Below are 19,018 nucleotides of genomic sequence, written 5' to 3' on the forward strand. Positions count from 1 at the left end.
TTGTTAACTGTAGGGAATAAGTTTAGCTTAAGATCAAGGTGAGAAATCATTTCCAAATCTGGTGTACCATTCCAACGAATTGGGCAAAAGAATCGGCAAAGAAATATGTCATTCGGTATAATAAAGTAGTGGACATTGTCTCATATAATTTAGTTGCGATATAATGGTGTTCCATGAGGTATGTCAGGTGCTGGGTTTGTATCCTGTGATCGATTGTATCAACTTTTAAATATTTATTTGCAAACAATTAGTTAAAATGTAAAAGTTAAATTAGAAAAACTTGGAATCAAATTTCTTCTTCTCAGTTTTCAATACATATAATATAATATTATATTACAAGAAAATTGAACGATCAGTTGCATTTTGTTTCTTATTAGCTATTTTTGATCCAAATTGAATTGCTCTCTTTTTCTCATAAGCTATATTTCTTAAACCTAATTGAAAACCATATAGTCGTAAAAATAATTTATCACCTACTCCTTCTTTCAGTAGAAAGCAACAAAGCTGCGATGGTGAGAAACTGCGAACGTATTGAACTAGATGTTCTTCAATGAAAGGCGCTCTTAACGTTCTACTATTATCTGCTACTACCCTATCATCGCGTCCTAAATTACGAGCCCATATTCGGTTCCAATCCTTATCCAATTCGTTATGAAGGTTTTCAAGTTTTTCGGTCTCAGTACCTTTAAAGCGCCAAAACGCATTCCTATGACGCGTATATCCTCCGAACAGCTCATCCGCACCACTTCCAACTATAACAACCTGAAAATATGAATCAATATTTAACTTGAAGTTAAGCATTTGCGTATAAATTATACACATATGTATAGATACAGATGTCCAACTTTTAAATTAAAAATCGTTTAATATATTCAAGTATTTTAAATTTTAACTAGAGGACATTTTAACAAAACCTCAAATTAAACTGTTCAACCAATATCACAGATCTCAAACTATGATAAAACAAGAAAAATCGATAACCTCGGCTGCACCGATGCTATTATATAATACTCTTCACAGGTGCATTTGTTGTAATAAAGGGCTATAAAAAGATTTTTATCTTGATTTTGATCGGCCAGTTTATATGGCATCTATATGCTATACAACATTTTAACAGTAAAGGTCCAACCTACCTCGGAAAGCGAACCGGGATATTGAATTTAATTTCAGACAAAAGAAAACAACTCCAAACTGTTCCATTCCAGATTATTACTAAGAATATAACGTCAAGCATTTTCCTATCAGTAGTAAGTGTATGTACTAGAAGACCTAAGAAAAGATGTAAAAATTGTTTTTGAACAGACCTTAATTTGTCAAAATGGATTTGCTAACTTCCACGGAGCCCTATAGTTTTCAATGTATGACCAAAACCCACTTTTATGCAAAGGGATTACAAATGACTGTTTCCATATTGACGGAAATATATCTTGTTTAAAAGAAGAATTAATATCGTTGTCAAAGGCAAGTAGATATATTTGGCACTATTTTTGAGGAAGCATGAGGGTATCATATCTAGGCCGTAATTAAAAGATGGTTTCAACTTATATTAAGTAAGAGGAATTAAGTATTGGAGCGATAATTGAAGTATTCAGAGAGAGCACGTGCTGATAAGAACAAATTTTAGGAGAATTAGTACAATAGTTTGATTTGAAAAATTCTGCAAACATGTTTGAAATAATGTTATTTTCAGATGACATGGCAGATATATTTTTCATCGCGGACGGAAATTTGGAAATCCTGCGTTTGGAGTTAACGAAATCATAAAACCATTTAACATTAAGTACAATATTATTTTTTACCTTATTTAAGTAAAAATTATGAAATTTTTTATTTAGGTCGAATACTGTCTTTTCAAATAAATGCACAATAGTTTGATTAAAATGCGAGACACTCAATTCAATATGTCCAATGTAATCAGGCCTTTAATAAAATTCCCTGTTTAACCTTCTAAAGTTAGCTTTTTCAAAGGTAAACCGTGTACAGAAGCTAGAAGTTTGATGATTATTATCAGTACAATGCGACTGATTGCGATAGTTACTTCCAAAGCAGGCTGATACGAGTCCTATGGTAGAACAAGAGGAGGAGAGAAGAGGAAACCGAATCAACATTCATATTCGACGAAATCGTGAATAGTTTCTTTAATATATTTTAATCGCGTCAACGGAAATTATATTAAAATGATCCTCCACAGAAGAGGATAAATTTAATATATTGAATTGATGTGCAAAAGTCAGGTGGAAAGTCGGCAATTGGGCTGATTGCATGAATTTGGACATTGCTCAGATATACTTGAGAACATATTTTCAAGTAATTATATAAATAATACAATGAACGACATATGCGACAAAAGTTTTCTTACAAAAATGGAAGTAGGTGTAATTCGTATATATAGTATAAGGCCAACCGGAAGTTGGAAATTTTTATATTCGGGTCTAAGGGATGTATTAACCCGATTTTATCTATTTCTGACAATATTGCATTTTTATTAATATGCCACTTACTAATAATATGCTAGCTGAGTTTCATTATGGTACACTTACCATCACCGATATATATGGAGTAAAGCCAGCCGGATATTCGAAAATCGTGATATTAGTTATATGGGGGCTAGGCCAAGTGTTCACCCGATTTTAATAAATTTTATGCACAAATGTGCACTGTTTATAGTAAAACACGCTCTCTCGTTTTTACTAAGATGAATTGGCCGATATACACTAGGCAGAAAAATTCTGCGTACAAAGTACTTCTTCCGAACTCTTCTTAAAATTTGACAGAAAGTCGGATATTCCCAACGTTTTAAAACTTCCACTAGAGGTTTTGGCATGGAATAAACAAGCTCAGAGGTTTCTGTCGAAAGCCCATTCCTCGTTCAATACATCTTTGAGCGAAGAATTCCCATTTTACTACTTGAACACAGACTTTTTCTGTGTTGCGAAATGACAATTTTGTGTAAATTTATCGATAAAGCTATGGTATCAGTTTTTAACTGCTTTAAATTCTATGGGATTATGCAATAGACTAGTAATAAAGCACTTAATGTCATTTTATTCTAAAATTTAGTATATAGGCTTTGAGATAGCATAAGACATAAGCGTGTTTGCAGACTTTTTCTGTCGAGTGTATGGGGTATAATCTCAGTCGGAAGTTCGAAAATCTTTCTATTAGGTATATGGAGGCTAAAGGAAGTACTGACCCGATTGAAGCATTTTTGCCATAGAGATATACTGTTATGATAAGAGGATTATCTCCGAATTTCATTTATATATCTCACATATTGGCCGATATTTTCGGTAAGAAGTCAGCCATACGCAGTGGGGTCCACATGTTCAGTATCTGGGGGCTTGAATAGCTTTAATCCTATTTAGACAGTTTTTAAACTTGAGATGACATAACTTAAATGCACTATTTGTGTATGCACTAGTTGTATTATATGGGAAGTAGGAGTGGTTTTAATCCGATTTCGCACTGGTACATAGGAATGGCAAGGTAATATCACATACCAAATTTGGTCAATATCGGTCGAGTAGGTTCTGAGACAGGGTTTTCACCTATATGTGGGTGGTCCATCGTTTAACGTTGACACCGGCTCCTATAAAGCCCGCTTGTACCATCTTGTGTGTAAACGTGTGAAGAGGGGGCGGGGCTTGAACGAATTTGGTTATTGTATCTTAAGTGGTTTAAGTACATACAACTGAACACTTAGACATTCTATTTATAATAAAGGACGATATTATAACTTAAACAATAAAAAAAAACAACATTTAACATTCAGAGTGCTGTATTTTGACACATCTGAAGCTTCGTCTGCGTTTCACTACTTCCGGGCGACCATATCGGTGCAGCGTAGTTTTTGACTGGCCAGCCGACTGCCTTGTATGTTGCCAACAACGTTTTTTTTTTCCTTTCTTCATATGCTGCCGCCCAGCAACAGGGTGGTTTTTGATTTAGGCTGATGGGTTTGGATGATATAGCCCTGTTAAAAACACTCTGAATCTCCTCATCGGTGAAAGTAAGTGGTTCGAAGTCTCTTGGCAGTTTGCGTAGACGTCGGATAACATATCTTTGCCTTGTTTGTTGAAGGGTATGAACTGCCGGCTAAAATAGCTCGTGCACTACTTCGAATCCGAGGTGACATAACCATAAACATTTAATTTCAACCCGATTGTCATGCTTCTTCGGGTTAGACCAAGCTTACTGACACCGGTGGAGAGGTTACAATAATTCAAGTGCTCTACCCATTTCGTCCCCTTATGTTGATTTACCATTTGACGAATCTCCAAGCTGAGATCCCTTATTCGGGAATCACAGGGATCGGCATGGTGTAAGGTGTCGCGCTCATTTACTAGAATACCTGCTTCAGCTTGGGAATCGGGATGGAGGTACGCGATTCTTCCAGCCGGGATGTAGCTTATGATAGCAGCTGCTTACGGAGTTGACGTTCGCCAACGATTACATCCGTAGGAACGGGTAATGCGGCAAAAGTACTCTCGGTGGATTCTGTGAAGCTGACCCAGATAGCTTTGTTAAAGTTAACAAAGAAATAAAGTCGGGAGGTTTTTCGATCGAGATAATTGTAAGCCGATGATCTGTTTATTATATTTTTATTTATCAGACGTTAAAGTCGCCTAGTACCAAACGGTTTTCAACACGAAGTAGCACACCTATATTCGGGTGGTATACTGTTTGGCAACATGTAATTAGGGCGAGGTATATATACAATATTTCATGCTCGATATCGCTTGATCGGATCACTATGTCCGAGAGAACAATGGTAGTAGACATTGCTTTTATGCTGGCAATAAAAATCTGATAATGAACAATAATCAATTCTATTGGTTTCAAAATAATTTGTAATAATACTTATATTCTTTTAATGGTTTGTGACATTTTTAAATTTATTTACCCTTGCTGGTGATAAATATTCCTTTCCTAAGCATATTCCTTTGCCACGGGAAGCAAACCAAAACGCAGATCCAATACTTTCATCCAAAACAGTTTTTAAAGGATATATAAGATGTTTAATATGCTTCTGCAAATTATCATAAAGTTCTTGTCGCGATATATTAACTTCGACAAAGTTCCAATTTCTAAAAAAAAATAGGGATATCTCAATAAAGATGTATAATTTATAATAATAACGGTTTACCTTTGGGGATATAAATTTTTTAACTCTGCAAAAGATTTTTTGGCAGATAATCTATCAGGTACATCCCAAATTGTTTCTGGACTTGGGCTTAGTCTTTCAAACGCCACATTTATGAGATCGATTGAATCATAATTATCAACATATTTGTTTGATAACGCTGCTAAAATTGAGCAGTCAATTCCACCAGAAAATAGAATAGCAATCTTAGCATGATTGCAAATGTCGTGCTTATTTAAACAATAGATGCATCGTGGAGGAGTGCGACGAACACGATTTTTGACAGATTCTTCCAGCAATAATGAAAAACGCTGCAATTCAGCTAATACATATTTGTTCTCCAATAAAATTTCAAACAAATTATTGCATGTGGTATCCAGATTTTTGCACATTTCATATAAATTAAAAGATTTCTATAAGATAAAAAAGAGTTTAAAAAATGTATTTTTTAACAAATCAAATTAAACAAGGTTTTGATTTATCTATACAATGAATTCCATTTTAGTTAACAAGCCATCTCAAAGCCTATAGGATCTTAGACCAATTTCTACAGCGGGAACATTGATGACCTATTAACAATGTACCATACAAAAGGATACAACTTGCAAACGCCATGGAACGATCATTTTCAAAATTTGAAAGTCTAATTCGTTTTTTATTAAGTGAACATAATGAGATAATAATAATATAATATTGATTGAATATTCATTTAAAATGTAAGGAGTAGAAGAACACTTACCATACATATGTATGTATAAACCCTTGAAAGCTATTTTCAGATCTTTCATACATCGTTAACGTTTATAAATCGTTGTGGCAACTAAGTATACGGTAGCCATTTGGGATTTACCCACTCTTTTTATATTATGTTACACAAAAAATGTCAAATTCAGTCAATGGGCGAATAAATACTTTAGTTTTACTTTAAATATTTGCTTGTATTATATTTTTCAACTTGTTTTTATGTATGACAATCAAGTACCTAAAACCTCCGCAGTAAGCTAACAAAGTTATATCGACGTAAGGTAAACGAAAACTTAAACTTTTGCGACAACAACTTGAATTTGTTGTGATTAATGCTCGATTGACCTTCAAAGCGAAAATTTCATAGGGACTAGTTAAAAATATTCGATTGGCTTGAAGAAAATTAAGGGCTTAGGTTGGCTTAGATCACCAGGTCGACCCTAACAGGGATCTCACTTGGACAGCTCAGAACGCCGGTCCGATATGTTACCTAAAACTCCAATTTAATAGATCATAAAACCCTCACAAAGCCTTAAAGTGCTTTGAGTCTATCGCAAATTTGTTGAGACGGCTAATGTCAGTTTCGGCAAAGTCTTTTGGTTCGCCGAAGGTAAGACTGCCGAGATGTTCAATCTCAGTCTTGCAAAGGCTGGACAATATAGGAGAAAGTACCGCAAGAATGCCTATTGGACATTTGTCCTGTAAGAACCCCTATGATTGCGGCAGAAGAGCCAGTAGATTAGTAAATCTCCTGTGCTCTACTCTAGGCCAAAAGAATCTCGCAGTTGCACAGGAGTTAGTTGTTGTTGTTGTTCTTGTAGCGGCAGAATTCTGCCGAGTTGACAGTCCTTGACCGGATAAAATCCGGGTCCGTTCCGATTACATAGACCCGACTGTCGTGTAAACGGACAGGAGTTAGTCGCTGTTGCCAGCGTATGCTGCGAGGTTACTGTTAAGTGCTAGAAAGCAAGCCGCCAATGGAAATTCAACTCAGTCCGATGTGAGCGGGGCAAGGGTGCCCCCTCTAGCTAGCTCATCGGCTTTGCAGTTGCGCTGTGACCAGGCACCCAAACGAGTCTGATGAAGTAGCTTGATACTATTGATAGTGAGGACAGACACTCCTTGACCGGCGTTGAGCGCACAGTTAGTGAGCTCAGCTCAAGTATTGCCGTTCTGTCGGAGTAAATGTTCACCTCCCTGAAAGTGGCTGCACTTTGAAGTAGTACGGCTACCGCCACCTTAATAGCAGCCGCTTCTGCCTGAAAACAATACAGTGGTCAGGTATCCTACCTCTAATATTGACGGAGAGCTCAGAAAACTCCCCCTCCTACATTCCCTTCTAGCTTCAACGCATCCGTGAAAAACTCACTGCTCTTCTCCAGCGACTCCTACCTATCCGCATATCACTAGCCGGTATGTGAGCATCGAAAAGCTTCCACGAGTAGCCTTTGCGACGCAGTGATCCAAGTTTTCAGAAAAACAGTTGAAGTATTTCGGCGTATCACCTCAGCAATACACCTGCCGTCAATGTCCACGGGAAAGGAAAACTGTCCATGTTGCTAAGTTTTATAGATCACTAAGGTTTATTTTTATGTACATATCTTCCAAATGTGATCTGAAAACCCAATGTTTTGCTGATAAGAAAATTTGGTAGTTTTGCAACAGATTTGGTAGGCATTTTGGTACCCAAAAATTTTTTTAAGTAGCAACACTGCAAAGCGACAGTGAAATCAGTCTGCAATCAGCAGTTGACTGAATAAGTTGGTGCGGACGGAGGTGCACATTCTATGTATGAAATTTTTATAATTCTTACGCGATAAAATATCATATAGTGCCTGTTTTTAAATACAAAATTGTCCAACCATAATCAAATTGCCACTAAACCTGGAATAATAATAATAGATCCGCTTATTCGATTTCTGAAAACAGATTGATGATTTTTGATCGTTTATTTGCTTTGTTACACAGTTAACGCACCAACACAATGTCAATTTAAGAGAGTCAGTTGATTGTAGTCGTGCTCATCCCTGAGCATGAGTATTATCGTACTTCAACTTTTCAGTGACGATAAAAAACAAACAACTGCTATACAGAAAAATCGTGTTTTTCAGTTTTTTAATAAAATTATAATTTTGAAGGGATTTGCTCTTCTTGTGTTATTTGGGTTTAAGTCCACGGTACACAAATACGGTGTTCTATAATATTTAAATCGTCTGAACAACTAAATTCATATTCATATTATATTCACCTTTTCGGAACTAATAACTAAATTGTATTCTTTTATATTTTTATACCTTTTGTTTTCTGCGCTTCGTTGTTTTAGCAAGGATGACATGATACGAGACTCTCTCATATTCGCTGATTTTTCTGTTATTCTCTTTCCCTGATTATTAAAATCAGGGAATTTCGAACAGCTGATGTCAAAAAAGGCGGAATGCCAGAAATAAACCAGCTAAAAGTAGCTAACAAAAGCAGTGCGAAACGAAATTTCAAGGAACGACACATATACATTTGAATAACGTGCAACTAAATTTTATTTGTTAATTTAATTTAAAACGTTCATTATAAAACCATGATCTTTTATTATGACTGGTTTTGTTTCTTTGTTATAATTTTTTTTTTATATGCAATTTTTTTTATGTCATATGATTTTTAAAAAATTTTATAATATAAATACACGTGTATAGGGATGTATATGCGTTATAAAGGCCTACTCGGGGACGGATCACCTAAATATAATATTGAAATACAAAATACCCAAAAGTTTTTCTTATAATACCCAATCCATTTTCTTTCGACAGTGGCATGATTGGCAAATGTTATAAAAAATGTGGGTTTTGACAGCTCTCTCTCGATTCAAAGAGTCTCGCATCATTTCATCCTTGGCTTTAGTATGACCTGTCACCCAAATCGAGGAAAGTTGTATGTGAATGGGCCTTTGCATATTTTGGCAATGCTGCCAATTATTTTTAAAAGACACGTGTTACGTGTTTAGTAGTACTTCATACACAAATCATAATTGAAAAATAGCATGTGTTCATATGTACGTACCGTGGTTTCCAAATCATTGTATAACCATTTTGGTTGCAAGCAATTCTCAACAGAAACACTTATTTTAAAAATCTCATTAAATATTTTCATTTCATTTAATATCGTAGAGGCCGTTTCTCTCCAAGGAAATAGTTTCCACTCAGTGGGCGAAGTAACATTGAATGTATAAAGTCCCAGAGGTGGTAGTTCCATTGCTGCGGGTATTTCTTTTCCGCTGTCGTTAAAATTATCTGTTAAAAAGTTATACTATTAAAATTAAGATTTAAACAAATATTCAGTAGTTCACAAAATTTTTTTTCGTAGGAAAATAACACAAAAATTGTTATCTCTTTTAATCTCTAGCACCTCCGTTTCAATGTGAAACTGGGTGAATTCAGGTGATGATCTCGATCTACCCCTGTATAACGGATAAGTTGAAAAGTAATTTTACAGCAAAGATACAGAGTTTAAACTCTATAGTTATGTCAATATGTGTGATATTAAAATAAAATCTTTGGTTACATTTTAGAATTTAGACCTTCCCAGTTTAAGTTTAAGTTTTAATTACAGATATATTTATTTCCTTCAATATATTTAAAAACAATTTTACCTAGAGTGTGAATTAAGAACAATTTCCTTAACCTAAATTATTACGTTGTTTTACATTTTGCAAAGAATTAATTGATCGCCTGGATGTAAACAATATTAAGCTTTTCGTTGGCAAACAGAGCTTACATAATATTGTCCTTCCGGATGTTTTGCTGTAAATTCTTTATACCATATTGTATTCGGCCCAATACCTATTGTCCTTTTCGTTTTGAATCGAACTAAGAACTGCTATGTGGCATTTCTGTTTGCGTTATCGACATTTATCGAAAATAAATTAGTATCCCCATTCTAAAACAACTATGATAATGAAATAGTAACAGTCGTTTCTTATCGTTGTAGTAATTAAAAGCGATAAAGAAAAGATCGCGATTATTTGAAGTCAATATAACAATATGAGTATGAATAATTACAGGAAAAAATCATACGTTTGCCAAAGATTTTAGATAGGGATTAATACCATTTATTTGCGATATTTTTTGAAGTGATATTTCGAAAAACTTAATGTCGCAATGGAGACAGTGGGCATAATTAAAAAAAAAATTGTAGAGTTGCATTTTTATATATACATATAAAGGAGTTTAATGGATGGTACACAACAAATCCAAAGTTAGAGCCGCAGGAGGAGTCCTCAAAACAACAAATAACAACGTCATATACAATGGCGCTGTTGGGCGTTATCATACTTTCTTATTTTTAATTACAGATTTCGATAACTTTTTATAGGCGTTACGAATACGAAACGAGACGACGACAACGGGAATAGAACCGCCTATACTAAGATTTGAGTTTTTAAGATAAAAAAAAAGTAATAATAACAAGTAAGGAAGGGCTAAGTTCGGATGTAACCGAACATTTTATACTCTCGCAAAGTCAAATAGTATACTCGTTTGAGATTTCTTTGTGGATTGACTGATATTTTCGGTAGAAGGTCAACTATAGGCAATGGGGTCCACATATTTAGTACTTAGGGGCTTAAACAGTACCTATTAGAGGCGGGACCACGCCCACTTTTTAAAAAAAAGTTTTAACTGCAGATGCCCCTTCCTAATGTGATCCTGTGTACCAAATAACAGTCTTGTATCTTATTGCGGAGCTTAGTTATGGCAAGTTATTTGTTTTCGATTAATGGCGTTTTGTGGGCGTGGCAGTGGTCCGATTACGCCCATCTGCAATACCAACCGTCTCACGGTACCAAGAAACATGTCTACCAAGTTTCATAAAGATATCTCAATTTTTACTCAAGTTAGAGCTTGCACGGACGGACGGACGGACAGACAGTCACCCGGATTTCAACTCGTCTCTTCATCCTGATCATTTATATATCTATAACCCTATATCTAACTCGATTAGTTTTAGGTGATACAAACAACCGTTAGGTGAACAAAACTATTATACTCTGTAGCAACAGGTTGCGAGAGTATAAAAATTAAGTCAGATAACAATTTAATATTAGCGAATTCTTTAAAATAATTTCTTTAATTACATAAATTGGCCCGTCTCATTACAACATACATAAATCTTGTGACCTTACAATTGCGGCAAGATGAGCTTTGCTCAGGGCAAGTGGTTCGGTAGATCTCATACGCTCGACTCTAGGTCAGAAGAATCTCGCAGTCGCAAAGGAGCTGGTCGTCGACCCCGATATGAGCAGGGAAAGGGTGCCCCCTCTTGCTAGCTCATCGGCTTTGGAGTTGTCAGTGATTCCGCTGTGACCAGGCACCCAAACGAGTCTGATGATGTTGTAGCTTGATATTATTTTTAGTGAGGTCAGACACTCCTTGACCGGCGTTGAGCACACAGTTAGCGAGCTCAGCTCTAGTATTGCCCCTTTGCTGTCGAAGTGAATACTCACCTTCCTGAAAGAGCATGCACTTCTTAGCAGTACCGCCACCTTGATAGCAGCCACTTCTGTTTTAAAAACACTACAGTTGTCCGGTAGCCTAAAGCTTAGATTGACGGAGAGCTCTTTACAGAAAACTCCCTCTACAACCTTCCCTCCTAGCCTCGTCCCATCCGTGAAAAAGCTCACTGCGCCTCTTCCAAATCTCTTGTAGGTATGGGAGCAGAGAATAAGTCGCCACGAGTGGCCTCTTCGACGTAGTGATTCAACTTTTCAAGCATGTAGTGGGAGGAGGAGAGGAGGTGTCCTTGTTCGGACTCCTTCATATACCCATCTTCCTTGAGCCTTAGAGCCCACTTTGCAGCAATAAACCTGCCGGCAATGTTCACGGGTGCTATGTTTAAAATAATATTAAGTGCTATTGTTGGTATAGTCCGTATTGCACCGGAGAAGCCGCTTTTGAACACGTTCAACCTTTTCAAATAGAACATTATTGTTTTGACTACGGTTTCGTAGAGCCAAAACACTTCTTTTGGTGAAAGTCACCTTTTCCCCATAGCTCCTTTACAGCGATATAAGGCAACCGATCATGAAGGATAAGGTATTTCACCTTATCAACAGGTTGAAGACGCGACCCTCCGAAGCAGGTGAAAGGCAGTTTGGGATTTTATACCTCATAGTAAATAAAACTATTTTAGTTTTACTTAGGTTAAGGGTAAATCCGCTTCTACGCGTTCAGCTAGATACCACGTTGAGGTACCCTTTGGTTAGCTCGTAGACGGTGTTATTAAATTTTGCTTTAATCATTAGAACTACATCGGCAGCGCAAGCTGCAAGTAAGTCATTAACCACCAAAATCCGAAGCAATGGGGAAAGTACTCCACACAGCGGGGTGCCCCTATTAACCTTTTCGGTTGTCTTTGTAGATGGCGGCCAGCCAGCTGCATGACACCTTGACCGTACGCTACAGTTGAGTCGGTATAATGTCATCATCATAATCAGCGCCCAGGTAAGATGGCATTCTTGCAAAATGTCCAAGAAGGCTGTACAGCCCCACTAAGCTCCCCTACCCCATCAGCGGTTCAACGGAAAATGAGCATCCAGGAGTAGCTTCAATGACTCCTCGCTAACCACGGTTCAACCGGTGTCCGCATTTCTCAGATACCCTCTCATGACAGCCCTCTACACTTCCGCAAAATGGTCTCCACGAGGCTCTCTTGGCTTTCCTATACTCGGACTTGTATATAGCCAGTCCTGCCTTATACAGCCCCCAAATGTCACTAGATTCACTTCTACGGGCTTTGTTGAAGGGTCTTCTGCTCCAAGATCTGACCTCCGTTAGCACCGATCTCCACCAAAGGGGTGGATAAAGGGTTTCCTTTTATCTTTCTTAGTTTTCTGAGGTTAGGAGCTTTCACGAGTAGTCCTACTCACGGAGCTGAAAAACCTTCACCAGCTCATCTATGTTGGGCATGGTTGGAAGAGCTTCCTGCAATACAGGTCTCAATTGGTATTTGTCCAATGCATTTGTGATCAGAGAAGAATGGTCGTCTAGAACTCTCCATTCCGAGATCAAGGGAGCAATTCAAATCTAAAAGTGACTGACCTCTTGCATTCGAGTCCGAGCTTCCCCAGACGGTGTGCCTGGAATTGGCATCCAAGCCTTTTATAACACCGACTCTTCTTCGTTTGGCCTCTGTTAAAGCTGTCTTCAGCAGGACCGGAGGTGACTCAACCTCTTCGTCATGCGGCATATAATTAGGAGTATCAGCGCTTGCCGATATGGCTCCTCGGTCCTCTCCAGTCTAAACCCCCTCCAGTCTTGGGTGGGAAGAGATGGATTGTGATAACGTAAAATCTCTTCAATTTCAATCGAGGTGGAGGGTTCGGCAAGCAGCCAGACATGAACACGTTCGTCGGCACACCTTACTAGCTTGTGCACACCGAGGCGATGGTCCGGTTGTTTTCCCTAACCACCTTCATGAAAACAGCGAAAAGAGCAGTCGCTTGTTTCTTTTATTCCTCATGGGAGATGGCTTCATCTCCTTTGCTGCGGTCGTACACGCCAAGCTCTACTGAGCTGGCATGCTTAGCTATTTTAGTAAACATCAGTGCCGCACTGACCCGAGGCTCTTTGTTTTCGGGGAATTTTCCCCTTGCGACCTCTGCCGCTTAATCGAAGATTGAGGCTCGTTAAGGCCCCGACTTTTCGACGTTCGCGCCGCTTAACATCCTATTGGCCCCCTCAAGTGTGCTAGCATGCTGTTTAGATTCCTGATCAGCCTGCTTGCCACCGTAGCGCTCCAAAGTCACACGCTTCTCACAGGGCCCCTAGCGAACGCTGGGGCTTACTCATCGAATCTCCTGCGAACGGCAGGCACCTTGACGTGGTGCAGGCGCTTAATCGTAACGACTTCCTGTCCCTCTCAACAGGTGTGAAGAGTTCCGTAAAGCACCCCTAATACAGGGTACCCCCCAGTGTGTCATGCGATTCCCGTGCCCATTGGATGATTTGCAGCCAGGAGGTAAACTCGGCTGTATTATAGCGGAGCCTGCCCAATACCAGCCCGCCCTAAGAAGTAACTGTGGCCTTACCGCGTCAAGGAGTTCTGGCGTGGCGGACCTTCACGTTCCCCCTTAAACAGAATAGACCCGGAAGCTCACCCTTTTCAGCCAAGGCTCGTAAGAAACAGAATGAACACAACCAACACAAATATCTCAAACTCAAACAACGACGACAACAACAGCAACCACCAAAAACGACAGCAACATCAGACTGCAATACCCCCAGAACCAGTAGCGGAATGCCCGGGTGGCCCAGACGATCCACGCAGGAGAGGCATGAGCAGTGCCACCTTAAAGTGGTACCTCAGGCACTTGCAAGATGGCAAGTCCCCGGAGGAAACATTGAGGCTCTCCTCAAGCAGGAGCAGGGGCAGCAACCCGTCTCCGGCCGCGAAGAAACATGCAGGAGCAAACGCCGAGATAACGCAACCCCGCCTGGGAAGCGAGGGAGCGGAAGGGCGAAACCACTGAATGTCACAAAACAAACCGCGAAAAGGAAGAGCGGGCAGATTACGCCTGAAGAACCCACAAGTTCAAAGAGGCAAAAGGGGAATCAGCCACCGGCGATCGGAGGACAACGTTCTGCTCCAAAACCCAACCCGGGTGTTGACAGTCAGCGTAAATACTAGGAACCTCTTAAAAACATCCGGATGGCGGTGCTGTCCCCAATTACCCGGCGGAGGTCTTGGGGCCAGAAGAACTGACAGCGCTGCAAGATAGCATCATGGATGAGGTATATAATGGGTGTGGGTACACCGGCTCATTCCTCCACTTCAGGTCAGGAATGCTGCTAGTCGACCGCAAGGACGAAAAGACGGCCACCTGGCTTGCGTTAATCGCTCCGAAGGTGGACGGATGGAGAGGCCCGGTCCTATGCGCGAGGAGGGGTGAAAATATACCGCCTATGCACAGCATGACGGTGTTTCTTCCCAGGAGCGCAGGAAAACCCTACGAGTTTGCTCTTGGCCTTGTACGAAAATAAAACGATGGGCTCAGTACATCGGCGTGGAGGGTTGTAGACAGCAGTATTGAGGACGCCGGATGGAGGCTCAACATCACCATCGATGATGAGTCCTATAAATTCATCCGAAAGGAGGGGTTTTGGCTGAACTTTAGGTTCAGCAGTGTGATAATGAGGCCTTGGAGGCCTAAAACCACACCGTCGGAAGAAGCGGCGGAGGAAGCAATGCTGGTGGATGAGGCGCTCATTCAGTCCGGTTCCGGCACACTCGAGCAGGTTGCTACTCCATACAGGACAGTTGGCACGGTGGATTTAGAGACTCCAAAGTTACGACTTCTCCATAGAACATCGCAAAGGTAGTAGTCATGGAAATGCTGATGCTATGTCCCGCCGTCCCTGTAATTTGGAATGCAGACGTTCCTCAAAAGCTGAGGCCATAGCAGACATTATAGATGTCCGATTAACGACTATAACATCAGACGGAGATCCGGAGGAGTTACGAAAATGTCAGCAAGTAGATCCAGATTTGAAAAGGGTAATACATGCATTGGAGATGAACAAACGTACAACGAGAGAAGAAATAGCTGCAGAAAGCCCAGTCGCAAAGGCTTATTGGACACAATTGAATAGTTTCAAGTTAGTATCTGGCTGTTTGCATCGCGTATGGGAAAGCGAAGATGGGCAAAGTTTTTGAGCTCTGATGATTGTTCCGAAAGTAAAATTTCCCGAAATTCTCAACAAGCTGCCCAACGGTCCAAGGGGAGGACACATGGGTATCACTAAAACCTTGGAGTAATTAAAACAAAGATTTTATTGGATTGGTTGTCGTCAATTAGCTACGGAGTGGATAGCCAATTGCGTCGGTTGCATCGCTGGTAAAGGGCTGAGGTCCAGAAGTCATGGCCAGATAAAGCAGTACAATTCGGGTGCGCCGTTTGAGCGAATTGCCATAGATGTAGCTGGTCCATTTCCTAACAGTAAATTAGGAACCAAATATTTTGATAGTCATGGATTATTTCAGCAAATGGCCAGAGGTATTCCTAACTAAGAGACAGTAACAGTAGCGGATATATTCATCAACAATTGGGTATCGATATATGGTGTTCCAATAGAGTTACCAAGGTAGAAATTTTGAATCAGCAGTTCGATGGCATGGTAGAACGAGACAGTGCACCAAAATTATGAGCAATGAAATGAAAGCAACATACGCCTAGGCAATGAACTCTGAGGGTTTTATTGGAGACGATTGTTATATAACCCACAACGAAAGAAGGGGTTGTCTCCCAGTGTGATTTTGAAGGACCGTACCAGGTTGTTAAACGACTCAACGATGTAGTATATCGCATACAGACCATTGGAAGACCAAGAAATAAAATGAAGGTGGTTCATCTGGAACGGCTTGCAGCGTTTGGTACTGCAAATATGTCTAATCGGGATTACCAGACTTAGGTGGAGAGCATTGTGGCGAACACGAATGCCAAAACAAATCAGAATCGACTATAACCTGCTAGAACCAACTAGATAGAGAAAATCGTAGTTGCCAGAATTTTCGAGTAGCGAAGTTTTGTTAACAATCTGCTGTCGGATTGTGCATCAAAGACAGTTCTAATTAGAGTGTTGCTGTGTAAAGAGCAATTGAGCTATAATCAATAAGTTGTAAACTCGAATAATGAGATATAGGTGTTAAGTTGTTGGAATTATGAATAAAGATAAGTGTATAGCCATTAAATTGGGAATTTTATATACATTGTATATATATTGGTCGCAGCCAAAAGTTACCAGATTTTTATAAATTTTATTTAGATATTATTGGTTTGACCTTCGAAACAGAAATTGTATCAGTTTTGGGTGTCACACAAACCAGTTTTATCGCTTTTGTTATCAGAAACAAAGCAAAAAGGTAGTCGCTGACATTTGAAATGTAAGTTAAGAAATTAATTTGTATTATTGTTATTATTTAATTTATCGGTATTTCTATAGGGGAAAACATAATGTGGCGAACACGAATGCCAGAACAAATCAGAATCGACGATAAACTGCTAGAACCAACTAGCGAAAGATAGCGAAATTCATAGTTGCCATAATGTACGAGTAGCGTATTTTTGTCAACAATCTACTATATAACGGCTGCCAGATTGTGCAGAAAATACAGTTCTTATTAGAGTGTTGTCGTGTAAAGAGCAATTAAGCTATAAGCAATAAGTTGAAAACTCGAATAGCGAGCAATTATTGTTCAGTTGTTGGAATTAGAAATAAAGATAAGGGCATAGCATTAAATTGGGACTTTAATTTAACAATCCCGCGATCGAACTTAAGAGTAAGTTACCAGGTAGACGATTTATCGAGAAATCCATTACATTATTTATTAGAACTGTTATTAAAAACCAGAAGAAGGTTCATTTTAGCACAAAATTTAAAATGAAATATTTCTTTATCTTCGTAAAATCCAGACGTCTCAGATGGTCCATCCGTTGAGTCCAATTTTCGATAACTCATTCGAGCATTTCGACTGGTAACTGGCAAATGACACGCGTGATGTTTTGCTCCAAGGCCTGAATTGAAGCGGGATTGTCCGCATAGATTTTTGACTTTACACTCACAGGAAAAAGTCTAACGGTGTGATATCACACGATCTTGGTGGCCAATCGACCGGCCCAAAACGTAAAACTATCTGCTCACCGAAGTCTTCTCTCAATAAATCCATTTATTGATGCGATGTGTAGGACGTGGCGCCGTATTGTTGAAACCAAATATCGCCCAGATCGCGAGCCTCAATTTTAGGTATCAAATAATCGGTTATCATGGCGCGATAACGGTCGGCATTGACGGTTACTTTCCCACCGGCATCATTTTTGAAGAAATATGCACCGACGATTCTACCGGTCCATAAACCCAACCGAACCGTTATTTTTTCTGGATAATTTGAATTTTTTTATGTTGCTCTTCGTCCCAAATGTGGAAATTTTGTTTGTTTAGTTTACATACCCATATAGCCAGGAATGGGTCTCATCGCTGAACAAAATTTGGTTCGATAACTTCGGATCTTCTTGGAACTTTTCAAGAGCAGAGCGTTGTCGCTTGGGAAGGTCGAGCGGCTTCAGTTCTTACACAAGCTAGATTTTGTACGCTTTCAATTTAAGATATCGACGTAAAATGCGCCAAGTCTTTTCATACGTCAGCCCGAGTTTCTGCGAACGGCGCCGAATTGACTCTCCACGGCCCTCGTGTACAATCAGCTATAGCCGCTGTATTTTCTTTCGGCATAAGTCTATTAATATCAGTGACGGTCAAGTGTGCTTATTGTGGAACAAAGCTAATCAAATCAGCGAACAAAATTTAATTTGTAATTTCAAAACACCTTTTAATATGTATAAGGCATTATACGTGCGAGAATTACGAAAAAAATTAAAAATACTAACTTCACAACTTCTATGCCTTATTAATTTATGTTAACAAATTAATTTAACTTTCACTTTCACTGTCGCTTTGTCCTATCGGAAGTGCTTGGTTTACGCTCTTTGTTTGTGCGTGTTAGTGACAATCTGTGTATATACGTACACGATCACTTATGCTCTTTTAGCACATGCTAAGGCTTTACCCATCCCTGCTGATAACCTCTCGGTAACACGTTAGCTAACTTTTACCCGTCTTATAGGGTTATGTTCGAATTTATGTTATTTAAATTATGCAAAAAAGTTTTCTGTGCTGACCCAATTTGCGTTCTCCTGAACTTCTTGAATTGAATCACATTGGGTAGCAACTAGAAAATCGATTCCGACTTACTGGTGGAAAAATCATATACATCATGTCTTTGTTTATCTTTTGAAACATATTTCCTATATTAGGATTTTCGGTCTTAGCTTTGACTAAAAACGTCAACTGTATTTTGTTAATAAGCCTTAGCTCATAAAAAAAAAGTTGTTAAAATCAAGTGAATTGTTAATAAAGTATGCTTATATTTTATTAATAGTTGTTCCCAACTAACAATTTTGTGAACAAATTTCATGGTGTTCGCATGAAAAAAATTACATCTACGATTAAGGGAAATTTTCGAATACGTTCATGATAAGAAACACAAAAAAATTTTGGATTTTTGCATTGGAAAAGGCGTTTACACTAAGTTAAC

The 19,018-nt window shown here is 39.0% G+C and overlaps 1 protein-coding gene across 1 annotated transcript in view; it reads right to left on the bottom strand.

Annotated features, from left to right (window-relative positions):
• Positions 1 to 286: 286 nt before the first annotated feature.
• The window catches only part of LOC106623066 (asparagine synthetase domain-containing protein CG17486), a 39,873-nt gene continuing 21,141 nt past the window's right edge, over positions 287 to 19,018 (bottom strand). The window contains exons 2-5 of the mRNA XM_070109359.1: positions 8,939 to 9,168; positions 5,147 to 5,556; positions 4,904 to 5,087; positions 287 to 762 (exon numbers count right to left, since the gene is read on the bottom strand). Of these exons, the coding sequence (XP_069965460.1) occupies positions 334 to 762; positions 4,904 to 5,087; positions 5,147 to 5,556; positions 8,939 to 9,168 (1,253 nt within the window). The 3' untranslated portion in view covers positions 287 to 333. The remainder of the gene's footprint in view (positions 763 to 4,903; positions 5,088 to 5,146; positions 5,557 to 8,938; positions 9,169 to 19,018) is intronic.

The sequence above is a fragment of the Bactrocera oleae genome, chromosome 5 (assembly GCF_042242935.1).
Source record: "Bactrocera oleae isolate idBacOlea1 chromosome 5, idBacOlea1, whole genome shotgun sequence".
In the NCBI taxonomy this organism is placed as follows: Eukaryota; Metazoa; Arthropoda; class Insecta; order Diptera; family Tephritidae; genus Bactrocera; species Bactrocera oleae.